The 22,115-nt window shown below is 36.5% G+C and overlaps 3 protein-coding genes across 3 annotated transcripts in view; 2 read left to right on the top strand and 1 right to left on the bottom strand.

Annotated features, from left to right (window-relative positions):
- The first annotated feature begins 1,124 nt into the window (after window positions 1-1,124).
- On the top strand, window positions 1,125-2,723 carry DCTN6-p27 (dynactin subunit 6). Its single transcript, XM_089699987.1, has 4 exons — window positions 1,125-1,324; window positions 1,425-1,595; window positions 1,853-2,025; window positions 2,311-2,723. Exons 1-4 carry the CDS (start codon window positions 1,314-1,316, stop codon window positions 2,526-2,528), a joined length of 573 nt encoding a protein of 190 aa, XP_089556113.1. The 5' UTR covers window positions 1,125-1,313; the 3' UTR covers window positions 2,529-2,723.
- A 1,488-nt stretch (window positions 2,724-4,211) lies between these two features.
- fwd (phosphatidylinositol 4-kinase beta fwd) overlaps window positions 4,212-22,115 on the top strand; it is a 71,627-nt gene continuing 53,723 nt past the window's right edge. Inside the window, exon 1 of the mRNA XM_089700001.1 lies at window positions 4,212-4,769. Coding sequence (XP_089556127.1) covers window positions 4,681-4,769 — 89 coding nt within the window. The 5' untranslated portion in view covers window positions 4,212-4,680. The remainder of the gene's footprint in view (window positions 4,770-22,115) is intronic.
- LOC149485258 (uncharacterized) lies at window positions 10,365-12,845 on the bottom strand. The gene is made up of 2 exons (XM_089699986.1): window positions 10,791-12,845; window positions 10,365-10,693 (listed from the first exon to the last, which is right to left on the bottom strand). Exon 1 carries the CDS (start codon window positions 12,647-12,649, stop codon window positions 10,943-10,945), a length of 1,707 nt encoding a protein of 568 aa, XP_089556112.1. The 5' UTR covers window positions 12,650-12,845; the 3' UTR covers window positions 10,365-10,693; window positions 10,791-10,942.

Below are 22,115 nucleotides of genomic sequence, written 5' to 3'. Positions count from 1 at the left end.
AACATGGGGTACATATTCTGATAGCCCACGATAGGAGGAATCTAAAAAAAATATAGACTTCAAGGTTTGGGCCATCCTGTATATTCTAAATTATTATTACAGTTTTTTCGTTTTTTTTTAGCTTTGCTTTTTTGTAAAGTTGGTAAAGACCAACAGCATGTTGGACTGTGGACATCTCTATTTTAGAGTTTATGTATTCTTTGGTGGACATATCATTATTGAATATTGGCATGCACGGTATGTGACCTGTGTCACATCCTCATTATAACAGTAACAGTGTGGTCACTGTGGGCGGACCCAAGGCGGACCAAATCTTGAGGTATTTTTCTTTTCATAGTCATTTTTTTGACACAATGGTAGTTTTAAAATTACAGAGCATAATGCGACTCAGTGGCGCACAATGCCGAATTATGCTGATGCTTAATTGGGACGTGAAATGCACCAGCAGGTTGCGCTAAGTTCAGTCACACCCCGGACACTCCATACAAAATGATCGTTTTGACAGTCACACTGTAGAGACTGCAAATGTGTGTGTTAACGCTTTATGGTTGGCACATTTGTGACTAGCGTAAAAAAAAATTCGCGTTTTTCTGATGAAATACATCCGTAAACAGCACAATATCTAACCATTTTCTACGAAAAACGATAATCACAAATCCAAAATAATAAAATTACTTTAAGTCAATTTGATTAATGTTGTCAATCTTCGTTGCGTATCGTCCTTGCAGAAAAATATGGCCCATTTTATGTCTGATCGCGCGGGGGTGAGGTAAGTTTAATTTTGGCGGGAGGCGGAGAGTGTCCGTTCTGTAGCGTTTAGCTACTATTATGTATTCTGTGGTTCAGTGTTGAAAAAAAAAATATTCATAGAGTTAGCAATAACCTCACTAGTGTGTAAATAAAGTGGTATACATAATAATTGGTTGAAACGTGATTACTAACGATAAATCGATTGCACGCATCAATTCACGCGCATTACCTACTTTTAAAAGTGCTCGATTGTGCGAAGCGTTGCTGTAGAGTGTAGTTGAAACATTCAACGTATTATGCTGCATAATGCGCTCTTGTGCTATAATTGGAAAACGGGGATAGTCTGTGACAAAAAAAGTAATCATCCTGAGTAATCATCTGATGGCTGACAAGTGACAGTTAATTTTTGACAACATTCGTCATATTAACTTGTGATTATTTTCAAAATACATAAAATAAATTAATATAAATTCAGGAATTACTTATAAATTTATATATAGGGAATAATATAGTATTTTAAGTTAAACGCCTCTTTTGTTAAATAAAATTTCTTCTGTTTAAAAATGTCTCACAAGTAAGTTAAGTTTTATTTTCAACTGTTGTGTTCATTAAATATATTAAAATAACTGTGAGTATATTTAAATAAAATGCGCTTAATATTATCACTATTCTAGCATAAAGATTTTGCCCGGTGCAACAGTTTGCGAAGATTGTACTTTAGAGGGTGATATCACCATTGGTGGTGGCACTGTTATACATCCGAGGGTGACAATTAAAGCTGAAGGAGGCCCTATTATCATAGCAGAGTACTGCATTATTGAAGAATACTCAACCATAATTCATAAGTAAGTTATCTAAACAATAGAGGCTAAGATAAGACATAAAATTCAAGAACAAGAAACATCAATTAGTTCTATAAAATATATTTAAAATACTAGGAACTTTACTGAGTAGGCAAGTGATGACCCCATACTTTCCTTTCTAAAAGTTTGTCCACTTCTAATTTGGACTAATAAGTAATTGTCACATATACCTAATTGTATTCAAAATAATTTTAAGCAGACAATCCTATTTAGTTTTAATAATTTATTAACTCTTACAGAAAAAGTGATAAACAAGAAGTGCCACCAAAACCACTCTTCATCGGTGCTCATAATGTTTTTGAAGTTGGTTGCAAGTTGGAATCAATTTTTGGGCACATTGGAGAAAGCAATGTCTTTGAATGCAGATCATTTGTTGGTGTTGATGTTAGAATTGGAAGTGGATGTGTTGTTGGTATGTATATCTGATATAATTAATAAAATACCTGTTGTATTATAGTAAAAGAACATCTAGTAATTATGTAAGCAGTCCTTCACTGTAACACTTCAAATGATTATGATTACCTATCTGCAGGAGTAATTCAATGAGCCCGATAATACATTTGGAAGGTTTTCCTCATATAAAATTATGAATATATTCACATTTCACAACTATGATATTATTTGCTGTAAAAAATAACTTAAAAAAATATGAATGTAACAAAGATAATTTGGTCATATGATTTTTCTTATATTTCAGGTGCATCATGTCAACTCATAGCACCTCAAACATTAGTTGACAATACAGTTATATGGGGTTCAGAGCACCACATCCGGGAAGCATTAGAGAAACAACCATCACAGCTTTTACAGCTCGACTTCCTTAGTAAAGTAATGCCTAACTATCATAGACTACGAAAACCAAATGTTCACAAAAGGCAATCTTCTTCAAGACAGTCACAGGAACCTGTAAAATGAGATGCTTTTTAAGTTAAAAATATTTATATACTATTAATAATTAAAAGCTTATAATTGCTTGGTGAAACAATAATATTATGTTCACTTATTTATTTAACAGAAGCATTAATAAACTTTCTAGTTACAAACTTATGTTTTAAGAAGCTATCAACTGCAGATTTATATCATGAAATAAAGCATAAATCAAATAAATTTGTATTTTTATTTATACTCTAAATATAAATTTATAAGTATTAAATGCCTTACACATTTATGAATTTCCAAGGAATTTCCTGTACTTATTGCTTATTCCGATATGCCTCTCATATGTTTTGGTTGAGTTTTAGTAAATAAATTGTAGGGCATCTGATATATTATGTGTTTTTTTCTTTCTCAAATGAATATAATATGATCAATGAATTACTATAAATTAATAATCGTAATAAATCAATGCGTATCAATATATTGGCAAAGTTTCGAAATCGATCACCATAAGGGTGCACTCACACACATCAGTCACCGTCACGGCACGTCACCGGACAGGATTAAAAAAAAATATGTATCAATAGTTCTAGTATGACTCTGTTCCCACACGACAGTCGCCGGCACGAAATCTATCAGTGACGTCACCGGTCAGGCACGTCAAATAATCTTTCCATACATGTATCATACTTTTATCCCCACTCACCCGGTGCCGTCACGTCTCAGTTCAGTCAGCGTCGTGCTACCGTCAATGAAACGTGGCATTTTATCCGTCAGGGCGTCTGTTCTCTAGCGTGACACACGTCTAATCACTGACTAACCTGATGTATGTGTTCAATGATTCAGTCAAACCGGCGACGTGACTGACGGACAACATGACGGTGACTGGTGTTTGTGGATACGTACACGAACCGTCACCGATCAGTCATCGGTGACTTGACGGTGACTGATGTGTGTGAGTGCACCCTAATCTGTAATGATTTTGCTTGCAGAAATAAATGTGTAAGAAAAGTTAACATGGTTAATTTTTTGAGTAATGCCCATCAATTGTTTTAAGTCATAAAACTTACATAAGTACATATATTATGTATTTAGTTGAAATCATTATTTTAATCAAGATTTTAATGTTTACTATAGTAGAGCCATTTTAATAGGCAACATTTGACAGTTCAACAAAATTCAACAACGTAACCTAGTAACGACTGCACATTTGCTTCACTTTTTTCAATTACGATTACATATTTATTATAATAATGACCGATATAAGTAATTTTAGGATTTGATTTTACTGATAAACCATTCTAAACATAATAAACAATTTCTGATTTAAAGAACTGACGTCGCTACAATTTTGTGTCAATAAACCTTTTTTCTTTTTAAATACCAGAGACGTTACTCTAAAAATCGAAATCAGACATCTAGAATCGAATGCATTGATTACTTGGGAATAAAAATTATCATAAATTATTGACATGTGTTTCAAGTTCGATTGACAAATGTTTCAAGTCCGTATCGATTAATTCACTTTAATCGATGTTTTTATGCAGGTTACCACCCTATGAAGATAAAATTGATAGACGTCAAATGTTGCCTATTAAATTGGCTCCACTATAAAATATATACTATGTTTAATTTTATATATGTTCTCTGTGAACTGAATGCACACAAAACACATCACTGTCATTTTGTGAGTTGTGACATTGGCAGATGAAATCGTGATGTCACATCGTATTGTCAGGAGCAACAAAATAGAAATTGAATGTGATGTTGTCTCGATGGGAGAGTCATCGATTTCTTTAATTTAATATTGTTTCGTTTGGTTACGTTTACAAGCTTTCGTAGTATTTTTCGCAGTAAATATTATTTTTTATAGCTTAGTACGATTTTGTTTTTGAATTTCTACATCTGTGGCCCGTGTACAATTCAAGACAAACCAGTTATAAAAGTTGACTGTCGAAGTCAGTTTTTTACAAAAGTGGATCATGGTGATACATTGTTAATTTAATTAAATCCATATATTCAAAGAATAGCTCATTTTTTACAAATTCGGACTTTCATTTGAACTGGATGTTGGTGTATTTTGAGTAGACGATTGTGTGGACTATCGACGACGCCATGTTGTTATTTACTCTTTGATTTTACTCTTTTTTGTTATGGGTTTTTTGTGTGGTGAAAACATCAGTGCGTGAGCATGTTGGAAGATGTCCCGATTCACGGTAGCCGCCTCGATGCCAGGAGCAAACCCCCAACGCATCAAAGGAATCTTAGCCTGGATTTCAGGTGAGTCACATAACTTTCAATAGGTACTATCAATGCGCTCTTATATCGTTGCAGTACGGGCTATTTTTGTATAACAAATGTTCATTATTATGTATTTATTTTAGAAAATTTATCGCCACCTATAACTCTTATCTAGTCAGTTTCTTGCGATAATAGGTCGATTTGTAATCTTAACAAACCATTTTTACAATCTTGTAGACAATAAAATACATATTTATTGATTGTTTTTTGAAAATTTATTGAAATTAGTACACAATTTACAATCTATCATCTATCAATAACAAATAAAAGGAAAAAATTAAATTAAAATATTAAATATCCCCAAGTTTAAATAAATTAGAATAACATAATAAATTTTATCCTGTATGTTGTGTTTTTATGCGAACATAGGCACTTAGCCTATTCCTTTATATTTGTTTCATTTACAGATTATCTAAATATGTTATTATCTGCATATAATTTCAAAGCATTCTTGTTTCTTTAACTATGCCTACATTGTAATGTGATATCAGTATGAATACATTTTATTATCTGTCCTTAATTACTTAAATCAGACGACCTTGGCAACAAGCCAGTTATGCGTTAAAGAGAGCTGCAATGATTGATAGACATCCATACAAACATTCATCATCGAACAGTGATATATGTCAAAAGTTAATAGTTAAAAGCTGTTCAATTTAAAGAAGCCGATTTATTTATGGGCTATACAGACTATAAAGCAGACTCAATAATTTTCTGATTCAATCAAATAATTAGGCAAAGTCTTGTATATATAATCCATAGCAAAGATTGATAGCTAGTCTAAATTCTAAATTATAGTTTTCTTTTACAAACTAATAAATAGTCAATTCAGATCACGCAAAAAATAATTTTAAATACACATATGGAATATTTTTAATTTATACAATACTAAATTTGCGCCGCCAGCTTTGTCCATGTAGTCAAGTTTCCATTCCCATGACATATCTGCAATTAAACATATTGTATGTCCTCTCACAGGTTTTAAACTCAACATGTATCTAATTTTATCAAAATTGGTTCAGAGGTAGCGAACACACAATATGTAATTAATATTATTGTATTTTTAACTTTTAAAAGTTTCATATGCCAGGAAAATATATACCTACTATTGTATTTTTACATTGTCTAATTATAAATGAGAGTAGATACAATGAATTGTAATTACAGTATAAATAAATTAATGAGTATACTTTCACATTAGAATGTTTTATAAAAATAACGGTGTTATTATGTATTTACTTTCATAATTATTTAAATATGTATCTTCACGTTATTTTTTACGAATTATTGTAGATTTTAATTCAATACTTTTGATATTCAGGAACTGAAATTCTTAAACTAAAGAATATATAAAAAATATAAAAGCAGAATAAAATAAGTTTCTTGTATAAAGTTTAAATTACATTGTGGTAATTTCAGTTGAATTGCCATTGTTATAACATAATTTATAATCCTCATTTGTCCATCACCATAATCTCTTTAGTGGTTTATGGAATTTAAACTCAATTACAAAGATTTCGAAGGTTAAATTCATTACATATATATATATATGTAATTATTTTAATTTCTACAATATTAGAAACTTGAAAGTAGATGTCTAGGTGTATGTAAGACAGTTTTCTATTTAGTGCTTTGGGCCAAAATGGTTAAATAATTATATCAATTATTTCTTTAATACGAGTAGATACATATAATATGAGAATCAACTAGTTAATTCATGAAAATGAGGAGTAAACAATAAATTCTCAATAAATCTGTGTGATTTAAATAATTTGAGGATAACAACAACTTGAATGTTTCGGCATGACATTGATTTTCCTCAATAATTTAGACATACATGTTATTGACTTGTTATTTTATTAGGGTGATTATTTCCAGCTTAAAATGCATTGGAAATGCATTTAATTAACTATTATTTAAAATGACTTTTTAATTATAGATAAGTTAGTTAAATGACCATATTGAGGATTGAAAAAATCACATTTAAGCATTGAGATATACATATATGGAGACGACACCGCCTACATCACTTATGTTCCGCTCAACATACGCCACATGACGTATGTTGAGCGGTTTTTTTTAATGGTTTTAAAGTGAAACGCATCAAATATGCCTTCGTGTGTGTTACGATATTGCACAAATAATACAAATAATACGGAAATGTGCAAAGGAATAACTTTCATCGGTAAGAACCTAACTAGATAATAATTTTTAAAACTTAGTTAGAGCAAAAAAATGGCGCACAGATTTTGTTCGTGGTGTCTCCTCCATACGTATAGTAATATTATCTCAATGCATTTAAGCCTCCATGTTTACAAAAACTTGAAGTATTGAAGTCTTATTTTATTTTTATAAAATAAATTTAATTTGATGGAAACTTTCTAAAAGAAATACCGTCTTAAAAGTCTATGCTATACTACCATAATTTTACAAAAATAATTCCGATATTAAAATAATAAATAATAATACGGGCATTTCTCCGCAACTCGACGTCAAGCGCCTATTTTGCGTGAGAGAGGGAGGTGGGGGAAACCAGCTAAAATTGAAACCACCCGAGCTCCTCCATGAAGCCAAGCAGCTTGTGAGGGCTGCCAAAGGCTTCGGGGAGGGACCCGGGAGACCCCAGGTGTCTTGCCCTGTACTCCGCAACCCCCTTACATTCCATGATGACGTGGGCTGCCGTTTCCTCGGTCTCCATGCATGCTCTGCATAGCGGACTGTCTGTGATCCCTAGATTGAAGAGATGTTTGTTAAAGGGGCCGTGCCCTGTGAGGGTCCCTGTTATTACGCGTAGTTGCACTCTACGTAGGTTGAGAAGCCGACGTGCAAGTCTCGAGTCAATGTCCGGTAGGGCTTCTCTGGCTTGCTTGCAGTCAGATCTGCATGACCATTCCGCTCTCTGAGCAGTGCTAGTGAGCTGGGTAATCATCATCCGGGTCCAGCTAGCAGGTAGCGGTATAATGGGAAAAGGTCCCATGACCGGTGTTTCAGATGCCCTTCTGGCTAGTATATCAGCAGCATCGTTTCCACGTGAGCTACTGTGTCCTTTTATCCATTGTAATACTAGGGAATTTCCCAGGTCACATACCTTAGTGAGGGCTAAGTGACACTCAAGGGTCAACCCTGAAGTGAATTCATGGCTTTTGATTGCCATGAGTGCTGCTTTACTATCCGATAAGATCCGAATCGAATAGTTTGTTACATTTCTTTTAATTATGGCCGAAGCTGCAAGTAGAAGTCCTAGGCATTCAGCCTGAAAGACTGTATTATGGGGTCCCAAGGGGTGCGAGATGTTAATGTTTAGGTCCTCAGAGAAGACCCCAGTACCCGTGCCATTTCCAGTCTTAGACCCGTCCGTGAAGATTAGTAGGTCTTCAACGCTGTTGTGTTCTGACGTGTATTCACGTAGCTGTATCTTATATTTCTTGTCAAAGATGAATTGTTTTGGGATCTTATCACTTATGGCAAGGAGTGAGGACTCCTTCTCAGCTGCCATAGTTAAGATCTTACTGTGTGCTGTAGGCACCATTCTCCATAGGTTTTGTGTCTTTAACCTTACAGCTGTCGCTAGAGCTTCTTGTCTTACAAAAAGATGTAGGGGTGGCAGGTCGAGCATTGCCTCAATCGCAGCAGTCGGTGTTGTGCTCATGCTGCCAGTGATTGCCAGACAGGCGAGTCTTTGAAATCTCTGCAGTTTGCTTATAGCCGCCGATTGTTGTGTCTTTGGCCACCAAACCACAGAGCCGTAAGTTAGCATTGGTCTTATGACAGTTTTGTAGAGCCACATTGTGACTTTCGGGGAGAGCCCCCATCTATTACCAATCATTTTGTGGCACTGCCAGAAAGAAATGCTTGTTTTTTCGATCTTATTCTCAAGGTGTTTGTTCCAGTTGAGTTTATCGTCTAAGGTAATCCCGAGGTACTTAACCTCTTTCGATAACTGAAGTACGGAGCCAAATAGCTTTGGTAGCTGGTAGCTTCCTAGAAGGCGTCGGTTAGTGAATAGAACAAGTTCCGTCTTGCGCGGGTTCACTGAAAGGTCATATTTGTTGCACCAGCGCTCAACTATTGATAGAGCTCTCTGTGTAATTTCACAGACAACACTCGTGAACTTACCAGAGATAAGTATTACTAGGTCATCTGCATATCCAATGGTATGGAATTTGTTTTTGTTTAGTGTGCTGATCAAGTCGTTCACAACTAGGTTCCACAGGAGCGGTGAGAGAACTCCCCCTTGTGGGCAGCCTCTGGTGACCAGCACTTTCTTTGTTTTATCCTTGCTAAGTTGTATCTCTCTACTGCCTAGCATGTTTATAATCCATGAGACTACTGTGGGGTTAACCTCATGCTGTGATAGGGCATTTTGTATACTTGAGTAGTGTGTCTTATCGAAAGCTCCCTCAATGTCTACGAAAGTGCCCAAGCACATTGATTTTTCTTGTAGGGCTTCTTCTATTTTGGACACTACACAGTGTAAGGCCGAATCGGTAGATTTACCGTGGCTGTAAGCATGTTGGTTCCGATGTAATGGAATACGCACGAGGGCAGTATCCCTAATGTGTCTGTCACAGAGCCGTTCTAATGTTTTGAGTAAAAAGGATGTGAGGCTGATAGGTCTGTGGGCTTTCGCATCCGTGTAATCTGTTTTCCCTGGTTTAGGAATGAAAATAACATCAACAGTCCTCCAGCTGGTCGGTATATAGCCGTGAGCGAGGCTGGATGTCAGAATGGCAGATAGGTGAGACGTGAGTATCGGCCCCCCCCATTGTAGTAAAGCCGGGTATATACCATCTGGACCAGGTGCCTTGTATGCTTGAAAGCTGTCGATTGCCCATTGTACTTTTTCCTTACTGACTATGAGCTCAGCAGTACTCCAGTTTTCCTCACATGGTGTGTGGGTTGCTGTGTCTTTCCTTTCGTGTCGTTGTATGAATTTGCAGCCGGGGAAGTGTGTCTGCATCAGAACAGCTTCCGTCTCAGCTGGTGTTTTTGTAAGAGTGTTGTCGCATTTTTTGATCGATCCCAGCTTGGACGTATTGCAGCAGGAGATGACTTTGCGCACTCTGTTTGCTTGAGTACAGGATTCAATGCCATCACAGAATTTCTTCCATCCTGCACTGCTTCTGAATCTTATTTGTCTTTTGTATTCAGCTTTGTTTACTTTGTAAGTGTTCCAATCGTGGTCGCAGTTAGTGTTCATTGCACGGTTCAGTGATCTTCTGACCAATTGTCTTTGTTTGGCAAGTTCCGGTCCCCACCAGGATTGCTGTTTGGCACCTGTTGCTTTCGTTACCCGCAGTGGGCAGGCAGTGTTATAGCTGGAAATAATATTTGTAGTTAGTTGCTCTGCCAGACGTTCTAAATCCTGTATAAGCATTATTCTGTCTGGAAAGCATGAATTCGCGAGGAGGTTTTCAAGATGGGCCCGATAGAGTGTCCTATCAGTTTTCCTGGGATTCCTTGTAGGAATGGGTGTAATAGTGTTAACCTGTAGGTTAAAACGTAGCCACCTGTGATCGGAGCAAGAAGCCTCCTTTGACACGTGCCAGTTGTTAATGCTGTCTATGATGCCAGGGGTCGCCAGTGTGAGATCAATGATAGTTCTACATCGGCGAGTAACGAAGGTTGGTTCAGCACCTGTATTTACTAAATTAAGACTAGTTGTAAATAAGTATTCAACAAGGTCTCTGCCTCTGTTGTTACCTGTAGGCATCCCCCATAGGGGGTGGTGTGCATTGCAGTCTGTACCAGCGATAAGCTCCAGACCCTCTCCCGCGCAGTACTCCACCAGCCTGGCAAATTCTCGCGGTGGTGGGTCTTCGTCTGCCGGCATGTACGTCGAGGCGATCACAATGTTGGGCCTGTAGTTGTTATCCCCTAGTAGTAGGATGGCGCATACATCCCTAGAACAGAATTCTGTTAGTGGATGCACTTGTAGATTATTAGAGACATAAATACAGGATCTGGGTTTATTAGAATCTGTTATGGAAATAATCTTACCTCCGATGTTAGTGAGGCCGTTGATTTTGCCAGAGTTGCTTACCCACGGCTCTTGGATAAGCACAATGGCCGTAGTGGTTACCTCCAGCCATTTCCTGAGCTGAGCCGTAGCGCTCTGACTGTGCTGGAGGTTTGCCTGAAGAAAGTGGCATTCAGATGAGGGGTTCGCCATCATCAGATAGCATCCCCCCTTCTTCCTGACCAAGGGCCAAGCCACCGAACCTTCTGGTGTACTCATCACTGCTCTCCGAATCAGCCGACTCTAGGTCGCCCGAATCTACTGAGAGCAGGATGAGTTCATCGTCAGGCGTCACCTCCATAGGCGCATCAGTTGTGTCGCGCGATGTGGAGGGAGCTGTGGCTTGCTCCTCACTTTCTGTTGTTAAACTAGGCGGTATTGCAGCCTTGTTTAAGTCAGAATCCGACTTTGCAGACGTGGTCACGTTTTCCACCGTTGGTTTGTTCCATACGGGGGGCCGTTCGGTAAATCTACCCTTTGGCCCCTGGAACTTAATATAGACCGAGCCAAAGAAGAATCCTAGGCATCGGTTATGCTCCATGACCGTAGAGACCAAATCCTCCGGTATGCTGACGACAACAAACGTTTCCGCTTCCTGTACCTCAGCCCGAAGGAGCAACCAGCGGTGTACCTGCGCCCAGTCATTGTGGTACTGGAGTTGAAGGCCGACAACCTTCATATCCTTCCATACACCTGGGAGCAGGATGCCACAGCGCACTCTACGCGGCACGTCCGCAAGTCTTCTGACGCAGATTTTGTCACCAGAGGGCAGTGTAACCTTCTTGGTGGCTGCTTTGAGCCAATCCACCGTCCTCGCATCGTCGCACCATAGCTTAAGGACGCCCCCTTTAAACATGGGTTTGCCCTTAAATAGGATGCGAGCGTCTCCTTCCCTATAGTTCAATGCTTCCTGATGAAGCAAGGGTTGGAGTGATGCCAGGATGTGGTCGGCTTGTTCTTGGTTGAGGTGACCAGTTGGTGTGTCAGACGTTATCGCCACAATTAGATCACCTTTAACTGCATCCGCATAGCTCGCGGAATGGACTGCCCGGGACTCATTAAGGCATGGCTTCTTTTTCGCCCCTCTCGGTGATATAGTGTCATCGAGACGCGATCTTTTAGAGCCAGCATGGTCTCTCGAGCTTGTCTGAACGGGTTTTGAATGCCGATTTGGCCCTGGTCCGGAACCCGTAGCAGCGGCAGCTGAACCGCTCATAGCCGCGGGCACATGCGGATTTGGGCCGGTAGTTTTATCTACTTCAGATTGTAGTTGATCACGAGCCATTAATTTGCGTCGTCGTTTTCTGCTCAATCGGTTTTTTGTCGTTCCGTCGCTCGAGTTGGAGGTCCGCTTCCCTGATGGGTCGCTTTCCTGGTGTTTCCCAACTGGTGCATTCTTTGCTTTGCGACTCTGTTGGGGAACAACGGTCCAGTCCGAGGACAGATCACCACCGACCGATGACTGTGGGCGACACGACTCAGGCCCCGCAGGAGATTTCTCCCCTGCAGGGTCGAGGGTCCCCCGCAGCCCAACCTTCGGCGCAGTGGGGACAACCAAATTTGTAGGGGGGCGGGAGCATGATTGCTTCTCAGTCACACCCACTAACGGATTCCCTTCAACCAGTTCCATCGGGCCCATCAGGCATTCTGAGGTCCCTCCGTGCGCGGTCGTCGGTGCACCATCTGGTCGCGACTTTGACGCAGCAGCTTGTTCCGCTGTAGGATTTTGTAATGTTGTAGGGTGGCGGGAGTACGATTGCATCTCGGTCACACCCAAAGCCGGATTTCCTTCAACCAATTCCTTCGGTCCCGTCAGGTATTCTGAGGTCCCTCTGTTCATGGTCGTCGGTGCACCGGCTGGTCGCGACTTTGACGCAACAACTCGTTCCGCTGTCGGTTTTTGTGTTTTTTGGTTTGATGCGCTACTCAACTCGTTCACCACGTCAGCCGAGGCTTCAGTGTAGCTCGGCGGAGAAGCGCACGCCGAGCTGGCCAACTTTTTGGGTTTTCCCTTAGGATGGCCGTGTTTAGAACGAGGCCCCGCCTCAGCCGTAGGTCGGCAACACAAGCCCGGGGGTGGTCGCGTCACCTTGGCCGAAGCAGAGCCCCGCCCCATATTTGCAGGCTTTGGTCCCTTGGGTTTCCCCGGGGGCCCAGCGCCTAAAGCACTAATAGTGTTTCTCGGTCCAGTAGTATTTGACACCGAGGAGGCCTGGGATCCCACCTCCTCAGTGACAGTTTCTTTAAGCAAGTTTTTGCCCCCCCCAGAATACGTGGGGCTGCCTGAGTTCGACTCAGGGAGGGATTCTCCACCCTTGGTGGTACCCTCCTGGGGTAGTTCATTTTTAAAACCTGCTTCCATTCTTCTCCTCCTCTCCCCTCCAGTTTGCAGTACGCCTGCCGGGATAAAACCCGCCAGCCGCTATCTGGGGCTGGGCCCTTTCGGCTCCACAGCGGCCTCATCGGCCCCAACCCCAGTACTAGGTGATGCTGCGCACATACCATCACCTAGGAGTATTATTTAGCAGCCCTCCGGCCAGTTGTCACTCGGTTGGCACCACCCGGGGGGCACGTGTAGGGCAAGCCTATTATAATTAGGTGGTTAAAACCTACGGACGCGAGTGACGCCGCCAAACCCCTAAATTTCGATATTAATAAAAGAAACATCTTCAAAGCAAAATCTTAGAAAGTGATGTTAAATTAAACAATCAAAAGATATTCAACCTCACTTTTGTACTCTCATTAAGAGTTACTATCTAGGGCATCACTACTAATAGTGAATACTATTGAGAACTCAATATTGGGGTTCGCGTAAATACACGATTCTAGTAACCTGTAACTGGGACAGGCTTTGCAGGTGAATGTACTGGGCGAAAGTAAAAGTGCCGCAGACGGATGGCGGCGGGAGGCCGATCGGAGATTCCTGCTTTTAACTGCTATGCCATCCTTATTGCTATGATAATTAATAACTATTAACGCATGAGCTAGTGACTTATAAGATTAGTTAAGTGTTATTTGATTTGATTAGCTAGAGAGTTTGTTAAGTTGTTAGGTTGCGATAAGATGTGCTATTCTTGCTACTTTTTTGGTATTCTTATCGGCTTCTTTTTATATTGAACATATCTTACAGTTAATAACTACAGTCATAAGAATGAATTTTCATTCAAAGCACAGACGTCTAGCCATTTATCTGTGTGTGTGTAAACAATTTCCGAATTTTCTATCCTCCACGCTCAATCCTCAATTACCAGGATATAACATAAAGGCCCCAGAATGTTTCATGTAATGTTTATACTGAAGACCTTGTTGTCGGCGATGATAGTTATTTTCTTGCAATAGTTAAAATATTATTTTTTATGATTAACACAACCATTTGAAGTATACTCTGATGTTGACAAGACATGTACAGTGTAGAAGTTACGCAATTCTCGACTATTTCTATGCTATCCATCAATAAAACAATTGACTTTTTAGAGTGGAATGTCTGACGTTCATTACGCGAACGAACGCTTACCCAAGGCCCTACTTTATTAGAGCAATAAACGAAATATCCAGTGACTTTTCAAGCATATACTGATTTGTCTATGTATAAGTTAAACTGTGTACAGTAGCGTCAAAGACTAGAGTATGAGATGAAAATGTAAAATTATTTATTTCAGCAAAAAACACACTAACAACACAAATTTAACAATATAATAATTGGCTCAAGCTTATTACACATTATAAGTATGTATTAGCTATAGCTATATATATATAACTTGAGTATGAGATGTGTGAAATACGGATTTATTTAATACAAGCCAGCCTCTATAGACGGGATAATTAAGTTTCCTGTGTTCATCTGTGATGTGTGTACTTCAAATTACATTTTCATTCCAATACGTTTTAGTTTTTGGATTTGGTTATGAGGAATTTATGTATTATACTATTATTTAACAAGTAACGAATAGCAATAACATAATATGTTTTATCATATTAAAGATAGTGTTTTGATACTACTGTCATAAATAAGTGATAAGCTGATAACGCCTTTGTGTTTTATGAATAATAGTTAATTAATTCAATAAATTATGTGTTCATAGGTCATATTTTAATGTATTTTTTGGTATGTTTATTTTTATTTCCCTCTTTCAGACCAGTATTTATTTAAAAGAGGCATATCAATCATATAGATATAATATTCCCTATTTTTTTATTAACATGTACATTGTAAAACCTCATTCTAATATTTAATTTTTCATCAATTAATGAACGATTCGATAAATAACTAGTTTAATAAAAATTACTATGAATAGGTAGTAATTATAATAAATCACATAAAAATTATCAAAACCGTTAATAGACGACTTTCCGGTCCACATACTAATATTAACTTTCAATCAACGTGGCGTTTATTAGTATTGCTATTTGCGTAAACAGTTAATGATTCATGTTAATTAGATATATCAAGTGAAGCATGCGTGGTCGAAGCGTGTGCGTACATATGTACTTATTGTGGTTTATGACCCTTTATCAATCAGTTGTACGTCATCGGAATGCGGAGAATGCTCAACGGAGAGGATGGTGATCTAATTCCTTCAATTAGCTTTAATTTCATTATCAAAGAACGCATGTTAAACATGTTTAGTCTGACTCCACAGAACAAAATTCTGAGCATTTCATTTTCAAAATGTAGCCAAAATATTACTTAAATTTCAAGCTTTTCTGTAGGCGCGCGTATTAAAGTTAAGATGAAAATCTAGAATATTTGTATGTACATATTACAAAGCCGACTTTCATAGGTTTTGTTACTAAGACTACATAACGGTGCTTTTGTGATACTTAGAAGTTAATCCAAAAATGTTGGTGATGTTATGAATTGCAATACAAATGCCCTGATATAACGTTGATTTTTAATTAAATATTGTGGATATCTAATTAATAAGGTAGGGGTATTTTCGATTAACTAACAAGTTACTAAGCTATAACTACCAAAAAGCAACGATGAACATGAAAGTCCTCACTAAAGTGCGTCCGAATATCGAAATTCATGCGATACATTTCTGAGATATCAATGAATTGGTGTATGAATCAAAGTATCGCGGTGGCAACTGAGTCTGTATAGGGCTAGCACATTATATATATACTAGCGGTCCGCCCCGGCTTCGCCCGTGGTACATATGAAAAATAGATGTTGGCCGATTCTCAGACTTACCCGATATGCACAGAAAATTTCATGAGAATCGGTCCACCCGTTTCGGAGGAGTATGCAGACTAACATTGTGACACGAGAATTTTATATATATAAGATATAATGCGATGTGAATAGGCCGGATATTTTTGGTTCACATGGCGTCAGAGAGATCAGCGGAGGTTAGACGCCGCAGTTTGTGACTGTTGATAAATGTGTCTGAGAACTCGTTTATGATCTGTGGTCTCGTATTGTGGCATATTTAATATCATAATTGTATGTGTCACATGTAATTCACAAATGAATGACGCATTTAATTAAATTATATAAAACATTTTACTGTTCACATATAGTCAACTTCACTCTTTTATTTTTATCGTAATAAATAAAAATAACTACTCATAGGTACGTTGTTTTGTTTGGTATCAGAGAAAGGCTAATTTAAATGTGTTTCGATATTACCGTGAAAAGTAGAGAGACAATAGAAAATATGTATTTGTTAATTATTAGAATATACTCAAGTGGGTAATATCTACGGCGCTCTTTTTTTCTCGAGATAAACGTTTGGTTTTGTCACGATAAAAGTGGTTTATCGCAGATAAAACCAAAACTAAAAGTAATTACACAAAATGCTCTGACAAATATCTTGCAAATGTTTTAATATAATTGTTTATGAAAAAAAAATCATAATAAGTATTACCATGTCAAGTAGAAAACGTAAAAGTGTGAAAATTAGAGCTAACTTGGTGATTTTTTTTTATCGAGTCAATTTTAATATTTTATGTTTTTGATTGAACAGAATCGTTGAACATATCATCTAGTTTGATATATATTTTATTTTTTAGATTTGGTCTTGAATATTACACGTATCATCTAATAGAAGATTGGTAATTTTGCTTTATACGCACCCTTAAATGTTTGAGAGATAAAACTAATGAATAAAAGATATAAATTATGCATTTAGAATTTGGGTCCCATTAAGTGTCACTATATAATCACCTTAGATTACAAAATAAAATACAGATGGAGCATGTCAATCATTCATCGCCCTTGTCAAAGAAAATACGAAATCAAAAACGAATACGTTCCTCCGCTAGTGCTATAGCGATTCTAGTGTCATGCAATACGTCAAAAGGGGTTTGATATTTTAGTAAAAAATGCTGTCTTGTGATATTAAAACGCTGTAAAACTTGTTCCCGAAAACAAACAAAAAGATAAAACATCGTTTTACAGATTTTCTGTAGATTATTTGGCTTATTTAATTTTGTATACAAATAATAATTTTACAAATACGAAGGAATTCAAAACTTCAACGTATGCTGCCAGTATTTTGAAAATGAATTTGCCATTTTTAGGGGTAAAATGGTTAAAAGATATCCGGGGTAGTGCTGTTGGATTTTTCGATCGTGAATGTGATTATTTGTATAGTGCAATAAAAGTTCATGGTCATTATTAGATTATTTTAAAAAGCATTATACATTTTTTTGTTACTTTTATAAAAAGCGTCGTTTTCGCTTGCGATTTAATTCACATGATGGATATGATGAAAATAAAATGTCCCTTACTCTCGACTAAAAACTACCGCTATTCGCATTCATATGTTTTGAAAAATAAAAACTTTTTTTAATGTAATTTATTTAATAAAAATTGAATAAAATTATTTTGTCCATGTATAACTTTAGTAGATAGGTGATAAAATAATTTTTACAATATTATAAAATAATATCAAAAACCCGAATTTATATTAAAATAAAAATTAAAACATGACTGCTAATAATTTATGTAGCCTACGTCACTACCACCACAGCTACCTTCATAATTCATGATTGCAATGACACCTCATAAGTCACAACTCAAAATCGATCCAACAGTTTATACTGCAGGGCGTGTCAAAGAAATATTATACATACATACCTACACTCGAAAAACATAACCCTCTTTCTTCCGTAGTCGGGGAAAATTTTGGGAAAATTTGCAATATCTGGTAACATAACACCCACACAGAAGCACCGTGTACGTACAGTGCAACGGCGAAATGACAGCACACATAGCTTTATGGAAATGACGATAAATTATTCGGTTTAGTTCGGCAACGCTCCATCTGTCTTTTATTTTGTAATCTAAGATAATCACTATAATGCTAAGTTAGGGCATCTAAGATGATGAAAAAAAATATGAAGGCTAAGATTGAGAGCTACTTTTTTTAAATCCACTTATAGTTTAAACACCGGCATTCCATTTACGTTCGGAACGACTTATATGGTTTATATAAGGAGTATGGTTTTCTAAATCCTGATTTTTAAATTATTCTAACGATTAACGCTTTATAAATAATGAATTAGCTAAATGTGAAAAACATCCAGCTACCTAATCTGTACATTTTTATAACCCTCATACTAAAAACATCATACATCATCCATATTGACCCGAGGTAATTACATACAATTAAGTTCATAATCAGACCTTAGGTATCAACTATAATAATATGTATGTACATATCTATATATGTATAGACAAAATTTTAAAAGTTTCAAGAGTAAAATAAAATCAATTGAGACATTCATACTTCCGAGTTCCGTACCATTTTGTTCATCTTTCTGTTGGATTTTTGCACTTGAAATATTCGTATACATTGTCTTATACAAAGATACAGAATTCAGAAGGGAACTTGAGGGACAAGACTTGAATATCGAACTGAATGGGGATGGAAATTTAGATGGGGAAGGTCTAACGCGTGATAACACAGGAGTACCTATTCATATGTCGAAGAGTATACGTGTTGAATTGTAAAGTGAAATATGTCTGAAAGCAATTGATTGTATACATTGATTAAAGCTGTATAAGGTACATTTTCCTTTAACCTAGATACGGGTAGCTGTGGCTTAATGTTGTAATCCCTAGTAGAGGAGAAATATTATACCTATATTCATGGCACAATACCGCGGTCTGTGTTTAGATGACCGAATTGTTTGAATACACTTGCAGCCGCACCAGTTCATGTTTGTTTTTGATATGTTGCGAAACGATCTTGTATTGAAATATTGATCTTGTAATTTATAAATATAATAAAAATAAATATAATATAATACAAGAAAATAAATTCATACAAACTTTTACCTTCTCATGTCAAGCGTCGAAAAGTGAAGCTATAAATAATTTGGAAAATCCAAAAGTGCACGCCTCATAATTTTTTTTTAATAAATATTTATTAATTATTATTTTTGTTTATTTAATAATAATTAAACCACATCGAATCAGACCCTGAAAAATGAAAGGGTTCTATTCCTGAGCATACTCAAGCGTAAGAGAAAAAAAAAGACTCGATTAGTAAAGTATTTCGGTCGCTATCGTGTTAAGGTTGATGTTCCGACCGTCCCTCCATACATTTTTGATTACCTCTAAACACTTAACACAGACACTATTTCTTTAAAACTAATCATTTTATCACTTCTCTATAATGAAATGTGTGCGCGTTCGACCTTTTTAATCAATAATTTACAATATTTACTTAGAAAAACAACAGTAAAATACCGGAAAAATTTGACACTTCTACAGTAGTGTGCGTGACTTTTGCCAAGCGAAACACGACATAAAGCACGACATCTAGCGCATAGACTATATACTTATTACAGATCTAGCGCGTCAATGTCTAAACGAAAGGCGATGTTTAGACATTGACGCGCTAGATGTCGTGCATTCGCGTTCGTTATCTTATGCATAATGAGCATAATTCTAATAAATCAAAGTTCTGTGTAAAAATTGAGTAATTTCATTTCCAATCGTTCAAAGAAAATAACAATAAAATAAAATAAAACTAATGACCTTAGAAACTATGTTTTTTTTTTATTTATTACTCATTATTGTTCGTCCGTCGTAGGTCTGTAAACTGTATTGTACACTGAAGGTAAATGGTACTGTAGGTACTTTAGTTCGGCGTCGTCGCTCGTCGGCTTGATATAAAATTACATTCTTGATTTCATTGACACGCGCTATGATTTGCGCGCGGAATTTCTTGTGTTGTGAATTTATTTTTGTATGCTATGCATTTTAATTGATTCAAATTGCAATGTTTCTCTAGTATGCATTTGAGACTATATTGTAAATTGTAATAATTGATCGTGGGTATAGTAATTAATTATTCTAATAACGCAATTAGTAATATATGTATTTTCGGTGGGATTCAAAACAAAAAATTGGCCCGTGATTTTTATGAAATTTCACCACATTGCAAATCACATCAATCATAGTTCATACACATGTATGACGAAAGTGATTAGTATTGTGGCTAACATTGACTCATCAGTTCATCACTGAAACCAGTGATAAATCAGTACCTATATCATATTGTGTTTGAATATTTTTAAACAATGATATAAGTATACAATTATTATAAATCGGTAAACTATCAAAGTAATCACAAACTTGCAAACATTGGTAAAATGTCCAGTAGTTTATGAGCCTATTCATTACAATCAAACAAACAAACAAAGTTTTCCTCTTTATAATATTAGTGTAGACAAACACTATGAATACGATCACGAATGCAAATTCGGGGATTTTCTAATTATTGCTAAATAATAATTGAATTCGTTTTGAAATACTCTATAATTTTTAGTGTATAAATAGACATTTATAATGTGGTGCTCATTTTTTTTGTACTGCTAACGCTATTGTAGGTACCTATTTTCGTTGTTTTATTTCAAGTGAACACGGCCATACAATTTTGTCACGAGCCGCCTATGATTGTAGGTACTTTTGTTAGGCTCCTTCGTCGTCCGCGTCGGCTCGAAAGTTCTTGATTTCATTGTCACGCGCTATGATTTGCGCGCGGATTTTCTTGTGTTGTGAATTTATTTTTGTATTATTATTATTTTTTATTTATTTTTTTATTTTATTGATTCAAATAAAATATTTCACTAGTATGCATTTGAGACTATATTGTATTATGTATAATTTATCGTAGGTATAGTTATTCTTATAACGCAGTTATATTTTCGGTGGGACAATTTGACCCGTGATTTTTCTGAAATATCACCACGTTGCAAATCACATCAATCATACACACGTATGACGAAAGTATAGTGGCTATAATTGACTCATCAGTTCATCACTGAAACCAGTGATAAATCAGTACATATATCATATTTTATTGTGTTTGAATATTTTTTAAACAACGATATATATACAATATTATTATAAATCGGTAAACTACCAAAGTACTTCCGAATTTTCAGACAGACAAACAAGTAGTTTGAACACGCAGTTTTCTTATACTAGTAGCAAAAATCAAAACCATAATATTATGTTTCCCTACTATATTTTACTAAAAGTCGAGTGCGTCGAAATCGTAAATAATAATATGTTTTTCACCTTCCTGGTTATTTTCCCATAGTAAATAGTGTTTTAGGTTTGTTGTTGTAGGTAGGAATAATAATAATTATTCTTACATGTTGGTTATGAAATGTATATTGAAATAATTTACTTTTACAAATCATTAGTGATATAAGTTTTGAGTGAAAATGCTCGGATCAGCATAATATTATATGGTACTTCAAATACATGTTTTGATAAAAAAAACAATAGTGTAATAAAATAAAACTGCGTTTTATTGTAATCAATGTTGACAATTTTAAATTCCAAAATTATTGATCAATAAAATAGTTTACACCAACAAATATAACTTTTATTTTTATAACAATCGTTCATAATATAAACCGTAGCAGGTGGCGTTTTGAAGTTCTGTCTACTCATACAGAAAAATGGAAAACTTGTTTTTTTTGTAAACAATTTATTACTCATGTTGTTTGGCAACTCGAAGCGTGGTCGTCCGTCGTAGGTACTTTTGTTCGGCGTCGCGTCGTCGTCCGCGTCGGCTTGATATAAAACATTCTTGATTTCATTGACACGCGCTATGATTTGCGCGCGGAATTTCTTGTGTTGTGAATTTATTTTTGTATGCTATGCATTTTAATTGAATCAAATTGCAATATTTCTCTAGTATGCATTTGAGACTATATTGTAATAATTGATCGTGGGTAGGTATAGTAATTAATTATTCTAATAACGCAATTATATTTTCGGTGGGATTCAAAACAAAAAATTGGCCCGTGATTTTTATGAAATTTCACCACATTGC

The sequence above is a fragment of the Colias philodice genome, chromosome 10 (assembly GCF_061535455.1).
Source record: "Colias philodice isolate Cphi_HAF_F1 chromosome 10, ilColPhil1 Martin Lab GWU primary, whole genome shotgun sequence".
Lineage (NCBI taxonomy): Eukaryota > Metazoa > Arthropoda > Insecta > Lepidoptera > Pieridae > Colias > Colias philodice.
The sequence above is the reverse complement of the archived record's forward strand: the minus strand, read 5'-3'. Positions and strand labels throughout refer to the sequence as shown.

Bases quoted from the DNA above. Each gene is read 5' to 3' on its own strand.
- DCTN6-p27 (XM_089699987.1), top strand. The intron at 1,596-1,852 runs GTAAGTTATCTA...TAACTCTTACAG, and splicing joins TACTCAACCATAATTCATAA to AAAAAGTGATAAACAAGAAG. The intron at 2,026-2,310 runs GTATGTATATCT...CTTATATTTCAG, and splicing joins TGGAAGTGGATGTGTTGTTG to GTGCATCATGTCAACTCATA.
- LOC149485258 (XM_089699986.1), bottom strand. From the start codon at position 12,649: ATGAACAGAGGGACCTCAGAATACCTGACGGGACCGAAGGAATTGGTT.